Below are 10,888 nucleotides of genomic sequence, written 5' to 3'. Positions count from 1 at the left end.
GGTTCAGCCGTATTTCGGGTAAGTGGGGTTTAATGAATTTTCTTATCAATGTTTTACTATATTTTTTTAATCAATAAGTTTGGGACTTCGGTGCTGAAGATTTAATGTGGATGTGTTCTGAATCCCTGGATAATGATTATGGTGATGAAGGAAAAAATGAAACTAGAACTTAAGGACTGTTAGGTTAGTTTGTCTCTTTCAAATGTGATGTACTTTTATAGAATACATAAATTTATTGCCTGTGTTGTAAACACATCAGCAAGTAGCAATTAAAGCTTACGTATCTTTTGTATTACTTGCCAAGTGAACTAGCTAGTAAGTTTATGTGTTCCATCTTAATTAAGCTTTATGTTTGGGATTTTATATATCATGCGTCCATAATATCTTAAAACATGTAGTTGGTTAAATTGTAAAAAATTACAGCCAATAAAAATTGTGAAATTTCTACCGCATTTACTTGTATTGTGGTAGTTCTAAATGTCATGTTTAAGTCGTCCTTGGTGATCTGTCTATTGAGTACAACGCTTGACTATAAGCCCAAAAGTTCAAATCCAAGTATGGTGAATTTTTCGGACGAAAAAATCCAATGCACCTCCTTTAGGAGGAAAATAAGCGAGGTATTCTAGGTAATACCCTAGATCATATATGTAACAGATATGTCAGGGTTATAGGCTTTGAGGTTAACAACTTTTGTCAGGTTTACTATGCTGCCATCTATAGTCCCGTCACTCTAATTTCCGGCAGCCAATCGCGTTGCAGGTCGCCTACATTTAAACGTATGCGTCTTGTGATTTGCTGATTCATTTCTTAAGGCTCGATAAATACTTAATATAATCGCCCGCCATTTTAGCTCTTTTTTTGGTGTTCGCAGAAAACATACGAAGACGTTATTTGCCGCTCAATTATTTGCTGAATTACATTGCGTTTGATTTATTATCATAGGAGCTACGACATGATAATGTTTAACGGTGCGGCAAATAGATTCCTCGTATGGTAGCTCGGCAATGTGAGAACAAAAATGGCGAATGATACTACCTACCTAGACTTCACAGAGCCTTTACTTTCTAAGACATAAGCAAAGGGGTGGAGTCACGCCGGAAATAACAGTGTCGGGACTACAGTTGTTACATAAGGAGTCACATCATAATACCCATTTGAATTGCATTAGCGACTGTGCTGCCATCTCGTGTTCGTTTACGGCGGATGGGTGGCGATCCTGGCGGTTGTTCTCTTTAAAGTGCTGCCGATTTTAATGTAGCGAGGAGTTATCTGTTACATATATGATCTAGGGTAATACTAAAAGCAAAATAATTTATTAACAACTCTTGTATCATCTTTTACAGCTCCTCTATCTAGTGAAGACAGTTCTCCTGATTAACCCCATTGCCAACCTCTATTATCTAAAAGTAGAAACGATTTAAAATATTTCTACTGTATTTCGCAGCAGACCTCCTGCAAATCAAAGGAGTGCATTTTTGTATAGTAAAGCACAATAACTATCAAGGAGAACAGTTGGCAATCAGACATATTTCATTCTGAAATCCAATAGCTTGCCAGGTACAAAGAGAATGAATTTCTGTCTTCTCTGCTTTACTGCTCCTTTTATCTGACTTAACACACCACTGCAGGTAGGGGAGGGTCATTCATTGGATCGTACACTGGACATCTCACAAGTGCAGGTCTCTTTAGTCATGGGATCAGCATGACACAGAGACATCACAAGACAATGAAGCCCTGTAGACATCTATTTATCTGTTACAATCAGGTAATTAAAATATTTTACTGTAACACTTATTTTACAGGTATATAAATAAATGTTTATAAAATTAAAACAGAAAGATTATTTAAATAATTTCATACAGTACCTATATAAAACTAAATATAAATATTTACATACGGAACACTAAATTAATTTTACAAGAGAAAGAGTTCATCCAAAAGGCTGGACTTGGGAAGAGTACCCAAAATGCTCATCGCATTTCCGCATTGAATTGCAATACTTAAACGTTGACGCAAATAAGTAGTGCAACGACGATCACCAGTAATGGAGATCAAAATTTGGCCGATTTGAGATACCAAAACTTTAACGTCATGACTCCAAGGACCGAAGGTCTCTACAGCGAAGGGGACAAAGATATAATTATCTAAAAGATGAGCATACGTATTGACTTTTTTTTTTTTTTCACGCCTAATTCAGCAGCAGCTGCTGCGTGTCTGTAGGTATTCGGCAAGTGAATGGAGCTAGAGTGTCAACGCAAGTGGAGTCCCAAATTAAAGATTTTCCTCTAGACCATGGAATTAAGGTGAGACCATCGGACCATTTACCATCCGCGCGACTAATACCTGGTGGTTCCAAAAGAGACGGGATGCCACAAGAAGTCAGAGATCTTTTAATGATATCATTGAGTGATGTATGTCTGGGAATGCGACACGTGCATCAGCATTATTTTTTGTACAGATTTTTAGATTTTTAAGATTGTAAATGCTCCGTAAATGTAAAAATAACTCTTATTTTATTAGTACACCTGCAATTTTGTTCTCTAATACTAAGCAACTTATAAATGTGAGGCTAATTAAACAGTATCTGCTGTAGATACCGCCAAATTGGCTTGTGATACCATACTTACTGCTGAGAAGATGTAGTTTACACATATTTACTGCCTTTTGCTTAGGATATTGGCAATAATTGAAGAGGTGGTTTACAAATTTTACAGGAGAGCAAAAACAAAAATAGCGAAATTCTGCATTTTAATATCTTTATTATGTCATGCCAAAAGCTAGATATCGCTCAGGAACATAACAACCTGTACACAGATACCTTTAAATGATTTCTTAAAATGTGTTTGCTCTCAAAATCTGGAGGACTTAGGTCAGTTTGGAAAGAAATAAGACTTTTCGTTTCTCAGTTTGACAAAATATTGAAATATTTAATGAATTCTATGTAATCATGGAATATAAATATAGCTAATGTGCATTATCAAACATCCTATACAACATTCTGCTTAACAATATCGAAAGAACCATAAACATACATTTTAAAAAATTTGTATCTCAGATAGTTACTTGATTTTTAGTTTGTGATGTTGATTAACAGGTATGTACTGCTGCTATTTCTTGCGTATTTCCTCCTGTTTTTGTCCTAGTTTTCTACAGTCCTCATTCTTGTCCGCCCTCTGACATTTTGAACAACACTCGCTAAATTTTTATAAAACAATGTCACTCATTTTACAAAGCAATAAGAAGTATATCACAATTTACCTGCCAATGTCACAACTGATGATTCCAGTGCTTTAATGAAAGGAAAGTAGATTAAAATCATTTGGCACACATGCACATCAGCAGACTCAGAATTGTCTGAAAAATAAAAAAGTTTGGATTAAGGACAGTCTGGAAAACACTTCACATTTCAAAGTGTATTTGCGCTCTGACTTAGTGGTTTGGTGTATAAAATACTGCCTTGAAATAGCCACAAACTACAATACGGTACGACAAAACAATCCGAAAAACGATAAAATGCGACTTAGACCAGTTTGGAATCCACCTCTTCAATTCTTTTCAGATCTCATTTCAGGATGTTCGCCATTACATTTCAACAATTTCACTAAACTCTTATAAAATATTGTGGTGTTATTAGAGAGAGTGTGGGAGAGGGGAGAGAGAGCGGGAGAAGAGAGAGCAGAGGGGAAGGGAGAGAAAGCAGGAGGGAGGGAGGGAGAGAGAGAGAGAGCAAGAGATTAGGGAGGGCAGGAGAGAGAGAGAAAGAGAGAGAACCGTATTTTAGAAAAATAAAGTCTGAATCCCATACATGAAGAAGTTCCTTCACTACATTAGGAATCAGGCCAGAGGAATGCAATGACAAGTTCACAAGACCTCAGCATGACACAAAAGTAATAAAATGACCAGAATGGTGATAAAATATAACACTGAGAATATATATTTCAACTCCAACAGGAATCAATGCAAAAATAACAATAGATATTCAAGTGAATAACCCAAAGAACAAGAATAAACACCAGAATAATATATAATTTACCCAATATATTAAGGCAATGTCTGTTTCTGTGCTGTAGTAAGGTTTACACAACAGTAACACACCTCAGTAACCAAGATCAGCAAACAAGTCAGTGCCTGGCACCCATGGTGGTCCAGTTCTCTGCCCATAAGCTCTTGTGCAGGGGATTGCCTTGATTCGATACAGAAAGGGAAGATACTCTTCTATGAAGACGAAGTAGTCCAGCAAACTCTTTATAATTCCAATCTTATATAGAGCCCTTTTAATTTCTTCTAAATTATCTTTGTACTTGTCATAATGCTTCCTTCGGATTACTTGTGTCACCTGAAGGAAAGAACATTAAATAATTTAATACTGGCTCACACACTTCACAAGTTTCAAATCAATGAGACGAAATTTAACAAGTGTAAACATTTAGAATTTAGAAACACCATCTACCAAATGCAATTAGTTAATGGAGTTTAATATGGTGCGTCAGCTACTATGACTATTTTTTGAGTCCTTGTCTTAAAAAAAAAAAAAAAAAAAAAAAACAGAAACTAAATATGAACACGAACTAAAACACGTTGCCACACTAAAAGAAGGTACAGCACCAAATGTACCAGGTCATCATTTTGTTTTTACTAACATTTCTGATATTAACCTGGCTATACCTTTGGATTAACGGTTGAGAACTGCAAACACTATGTTACCCCCTACCACGACCAGAGTTTGATGATACTAGTGTAAAATACAAACAAATCACTTTACTAATAATAATAATAATAGTTTTATTTTCCCTGGCAGAGTTAAGGCCATCAGGCCTTTTCTTCCACTCAACTCCACTCTTACTAGGTATAGGAGAGAAGAAAAGTAGTGCATCCATTTACGTAAACTAGGAACTATTACGATTTTCAGTTTGATAATTTTCGTTAGGTTTTTATTTACTAAAAATACAGTACAGTATTAACAATACGTGTTTTTACTCACTAACTGAACTATCCAGGCGGACATATTCATTATACAGTGTATAGTACACTGTATACAACATATTAGCATACAATATGGAGAGTGCATTTAAACTGAAAAATAATCAAAATCTGAATATTTAAACAAATTGTTCATTTCTATACGGGCTTCAGTTCTTTTGTGTGCATATTATCGAAAACATTTTAAGCATATCTTCTGAAATTGAATGTATTGTTTCTTGAATGTAATTCTTTAATTCTTCTATTGTTGTAGGATCTTTAACAAACACAACTGTTTTACAGTAACCCCAAAAGAAATAATGCAAAGCATCAGTCGACATGGGGGACATGATCCTGAGCCTCTTGAAATAATAATTCTGTAGCTACTCTATAACAGAGTACCTTACTTAAGTATTGTAATCACTTCACTTCTGCCCGATTTGTACAGATAAATTTACTCAGATTGCTGTCTACTGTCCGTCCAAGTAGTTATGTTGCAGGGTCGTAGAATGGGGGGAAATCACGTGACAGTTACCGGTACTTAACAAGGCCCTTTTATTTAAATTATTTTAAACAGTTGTATAATATTACATAGACGTCCAATTTCTGATAAATGTTTTCAGAAAAGAGCTAAGACGGCCCAGCCACTAGTCTTTACAGAGGGGCCAGTGGAAACAGCAAGTGACATAACCAAACGGATACAGTAGGCCTACCTGAGCAAAAATGTGATTCAATAAATAATGAATGCACTTTATTCACTGTAAAATACGACCATATTTCTGGAACATACTATACCTACTCAGTACTGTATACTGTGATCGTAAGACGACTTTGCATATGCGGCCTTGGGTGGACGTTCACTAGTAGAAGGGGTGGAGTGAGGTACATTCAAAAACTCAGGTACAATAAAAATTGAAGTAAAAATAAAATGATGTCCATGTACAAGTGAAGAATGGTTTCATGTTTACATAAACAGCTCTTTGCAAGATCCTCAAAATATTGATGGAGCAGGAAAAACATGACATTTTTTCATGACTGCCTTGCATCACATCTTTGCAAGACTGGAATTTACAATAAAGAAGAATGTCCACTGTACAACATACCAGGATCGTCAATCTGCTTCAGTGCAATAAACTGAAGAGGGAATCATAGCAATGCAGAAATCTGAGTGCTCATTACTGGGAAACAAGAAGCTAAATGGGTTAAATGATCCCAAAACCGGCCATTGGAAAACAACAACAACAATATCTTCAAACATTTTTACAAGCTTCCACAATGATAACTCGAAAGCAAATGAACAAGCAAGAATAAAACTTATTAAACATGTATAGAAAAAATAATGAAAAGTCTAAAAACAAATGAAGAAAAAAAAAACCTAACTAAAATAAAAATTAAAAACATCAGTTCGTTTTGATCAACTTTTCAACTCTCAAACAACTCCACTATAACTTCGCCAAATTGCAGGCTCCATGGCTCAATCTATTTAGAGTTCTGAGTATTCTCAGTGTGCTGGAACAACCTCTATTACATTCACAGCAACACTGAATAAGGCCAATTCGGATTTATATAGGCAGAACCATTATTTTCTGGTATGAATTTGCACAAAAAAAAAATCAATCCACTGAAGAATAGTTTGAATTGCTGTCTACTTATTTTATTTGTCATAGCAAGAATAGTTAAACTGCAACATAAGCTTATGTGTAAATAAAATAATTTTTTCTGACTTTTGAATAATACTATATCTCATACATGCCACTATATTCAGAGATAAGAATGTATGATCTTTCAGCATTGAAATATATATTTGAATCAAATATATGTTCATATGTAATGGTTTGAACAACTTTTTGATGTGGAAAATACGTCCATAGCAGTGTAAGAATTAATCAAGTTGTATTGCTGTGTAAAAATAGTCTTTAGTGTCATCGAAAGAATGAACAAAATACAAACTTCTAGAGCAGCATTTTTCAACATGCGGCACACTAAAGATGTAATTTAAAATCCCGCAGAACACTTACATAATCTAAACCATAGTTCTGAAACAGGAGGGAATTTTTAGGGTTTTTAAGAGGGAATGTATTAACCAAGTCCTGACTTGTGCTGTACTCATTGAATGTTGACTTTTGTGGACTTACTATTTTACTACTCTTTTCACTTTAATTCTTTCAATTTACTATGATAAACTTTATTATATTCATTTTCTCATGGCACACCAGAGAATCTTTACAGACACACCGGTTGAAAATGGCTGTTCTAGATAATGAACAGAGGCACATGCTAAACATAGAGGATAAGTGAAGGGTATAAGCATAAAATGCATACATCCTCGACTACAGCACTAGGAATGTATTGATTCAAAATCTCACAGGACCACAACCATCTGTGAGTTAAAAAATCCATCAAAGTACATGTACGAGTGCACAAATAGAAAAACAGTATCTATTAACGATGATAGAGTAATGGAATGGAGAAAAATTCTCTCCGGCACTGGGATTTGAACCCGGGTTTTCAGCTCTAGGTGCTGATGCTTTATCCACTAAGCCACACCGGATATCCACCCCGGCATCGGACAGAATCGTCTCAATTTTAAGTTCCAACTCTTGGATTCCCTCTAGTGGCCGCCCTCTGCACTATGTCATAGATGTCTATGAACATAGGACTGAAGTCCACACATATGCTGAGGTGCACTCGTTAAGAGTGACTAGTTGGCCGGGATCCGACGGAATAAGCGCCGTCTTAAATCATGAAGTGATTTACGCATATTATATATATTATTTTAATGTACCAAAGTACATATGATATTTCCATGCAGATATTCTGCGTCATCATACGATGAGAGAGTAATGGAATGGAGAAAAATTCTCTCCAGCGCCAGGATTTGAACCTGGGTTTTCAGCTCTACGTGCTGATGCTTTATCCACTAAGCCACACCAGATACCCACCCCGGCGTTGGACAGAATCGTCTCACTCATAAGGAGCGCACTCAGCACATGTGTGAACTTCAGTACTACGTTCATAGACATCTATGATGTAGTGCAGAGGGTGGCCACTAGAGGGAACCCAAGAGTTGGAACTTAAAATTGAGACGATTCTGTCTGACGCCGGGGTGGGTATCCGGTGTGGCTTAGTGGATAAAGCATCAGCACGTAGAGCTGAAAACCCGGGTTCAAATCCCGGTGCTGGAGATAATTTTACTCCGTTCCATTATTCTTTCATCGTATGATGACGCAGAATATTTGCATGGAAATATCATATGTACTTCGGTACATTAAAATAATATATAGTATCTATTAAGTTGAGACCACTCAAGAAGAGTTTATCAATTAGTTTTTAACCAATCTCTTGGATCCTTTTACTCACCTTCTCACACAAAAACACGACGAATTTTTCTGCAATGCGACGGGCACTCAGTTCTCCATATGCCTCTTCACACTTTTTTATGATCAATTTGTAGAGTCGGGGTGTGGCCCATGGTTTGGGCCGCTTGAGGCGAGGTCTATATGGTTTGCCATTCACAAGAAGGTATGAATGTATGGGCTTTCTTGGAGCTGTTTTTCTGGGCAACTTCTTAATTTCAGTTAACTGAACTGGGACATTCAACTCTTTGCCAACATTTCTCAAATTGCTCATTTTCAACCTTTCTTCACTCTCCTTCTTAATCTTCTCACGCAAGGTTTCACATGCGATTCGCAGTTTTGCTCGTCTCTCCTCAACAGCAGGGTCCAAGTTCTTCATTGGTCTAAGTCTGTTCTGTGATAATGTACTGAATTTCTTATCAAAAGATGATGTATGAAGATCACTTGTTTCACCTCGTTTCAACTAGAACAGCGAAAGAAATGTAAAAATTACTAAAACAACTGAAAAATTTCTTACTAGAACAAAGAACAGAAACTTCTCTTACTGAACAATGACTTGAAATCTCCTACTATAACACAAAATATAAATACAGTGGAACCACATTGCAACATCCCCATTATCGTCATTTTCCCGCTTTTTTCGTATCTCACTTGACGATATGTGTCAGAGAAAGAACAATTCTTTGTATATATCTGAAGTCTGATTAGTGGAATATGTAGCTAGTCAGCGATGTATGCAATGGAAGGAGAATGGAGTTGGCCATCCTATCCCATTATCTCCAGGACTAGTTGCTGCCTAAATGGTGCCTTCTTGGTATTGCTTGTGAGGTTCAGATCTGTCTTTGGACAGCTGACTAAACAACAACTCAGTGAGTAAGTTTGGCGGAACTTTAAGCCAGTTTCAAACTTATAGTGAGATTTTGCGTTTTCTTCTTTCTTGGTATCTTGGTAGAGTCAGTGCTATGTTTAATTATAACATGAAGTAAATGTTCTGCGACATATGTACGGTAATAATGCAGACTATAATGGCTAGCTAGATGCCAGTAATTCAGGCCTCAAAAATCGTAAGGCCATAAGGGAAAACGCTTTACAAACAATATGTTAACTGACATGCACACTTCATAATGTAAGTACATTCATGTAAAAAATCGCGTAGGCATTCGATGCTTTATGTGAAGTAGTTTACAATAGTTATCTGTTGTGTCACATCATCTGTTACTCATCTACACATGTCAATGTATGCAACATTTTCTCGTGTGAACAAACGATGTATCAATGCCTGGGGCACGGAATGAGTTTGCTTCATATTTGTTATGTAGCAGAGTCATCTGTTATGAAATAAGGATTAAGTAATATTTTCTAACATTCTCTTTATAATGTATATGACCACATACTCACCTGAAAGGCATCAGAATCTTTATTCCTTTTTGCAACTCCACTTCGTTTCAAAGGCATTTCTTTTTCTGGCGACTTTGCTACTTTGTCTATGTCTTCAATGTTCTCATTTCTTTCAGAACTATCACTGGACACTGCTGCCAACCTGTCATAGAAAGAAACAAAGTTCATATTTCTCAACATCATCTTCATGCCCACTCATCTTATTACATGAGTAGTAAAACTTCTTTCATCCTTGCCTATGACTGACATCAAATTAAAATACAGTCAACATTACCTATTCCGACTATACATGAGAGAAGTCACTGACCTCAAGGATTTGGAAGAATTCTTCAAAACAGTCCGGTTCACAGCTGCACTAGTTCTTGGGATATTATTTCTCTGAGAAGGATGGCTCAGCACAGGACTCATGTAGTCTTCATTGACAGAAGCATCAGTCACTCTTGTCTCTATCAACGAAGGCAGAGGAGACTTCTGTTGCTTCGAATCTTCAAATGCTGCCTGCATTGAATATAAAAGCATTAAAAATGTCTGTCATAAGATATATCGTACTTTTAAGGGAACACACTGGCTTATTCGAAAAAAAACTCTTCAAGTGTACTGTTGCACACAGAACATGCTGTATATATATGCAAAATGACTAAATGAAAAGATCGTTTTATTTAAAATTCAACTGACAAAATGTTATGGCAATTAAAAAAATGAAATGTACAAGTCTACGTATTTCTATATCATATTACAAGAACGTTCATTGTAAACAAATCTTGCCTATTTGTAGGCCCCCTGATAATGGATTCTGAAATCAGTTATGAAATTACTGTAGAAACTAGTCAAATTCATTGTCAAGTAACGTGGAAAATCTCAATTCACACATAATGGTCATAACAGAAGGTGTTTAATAGCCTAGCATGAAGAAGTCTCATTAGTTACAGACAGTTACAAAAATTAAATATCATCACCATCACCATTATTATCTTCTAATATTATAGTCCTGTAAAAAATGCTACAAGAAATTTTCCACCCATCCCCACACCGGAGTGATCCCCTAGCTGAAGGGAAACTCATATGCTAACAAATATATAAAAAAAATATAGACGGACAAAATTTAAACTTGAATATTCAATTGTATCTGCAGTCAAGCAATTGCAATTCTTAACATCTACTTTCGCATACAATAT

The 10,888-nt window shown here is 36.1% G+C and overlaps 1 protein-coding gene across 8 annotated transcripts in view; it reads right to left on the bottom strand.

Moving 5' to 3' along the window:
* Window positions 1-2,729: 2,729 nt before the first annotated feature.
* The window catches only part of LOC138706308 (uncharacterized), a 73,598-nt gene continuing 65,439 nt past the window's right edge, over window positions 2,730-10,888 (bottom strand). For 4 of the 8 annotated variants that reach the window (XM_069835435.1, XM_069835434.1, XM_069835437.1 and 1 more), the window contains 5 exons: window positions 9,988-10,211; window positions 9,714-9,855; window positions 8,320-8,778; window positions 4,096-4,336; window positions 2,732-3,354 (listed from right to left, as the gene is read on the bottom strand). In XM_069835435.1, the coding sequence (XP_069691536.1) occupies window positions 4,097-4,336; window positions 8,320-8,778; window positions 9,714-9,855; window positions 9,988-10,211 (1,065 nt within the window). In that variant the 3' untranslated portion in view covers window positions 2,732-3,354; window position 4,096. Of the gene's footprint in view, window positions 3,355-4,095; window positions 4,337-8,319; window positions 8,779-9,713; window positions 9,856-9,987; window positions 10,212-10,888 lie in introns of all 8 variants that reach the window. The other 4 variants (XM_069835439.1, XM_069835440.1, XM_069835438.1 and 1 more) reach the window with 3 other exon arrangements.

This window comes from Periplaneta americana, chromosome 9 (genome assembly GCF_040183065.1).
Source record: "Periplaneta americana isolate PAMFEO1 chromosome 9, P.americana_PAMFEO1_priV1, whole genome shotgun sequence".
Taxonomy (NCBI): Eukaryota; Metazoa; Arthropoda; class Insecta; order Blattodea; family Blattidae; genus Periplaneta; species Periplaneta americana.
The sequence above is the reverse complement of the archived record's forward strand: the minus strand, read 5'-3'. Positions and strand labels throughout refer to the sequence as shown.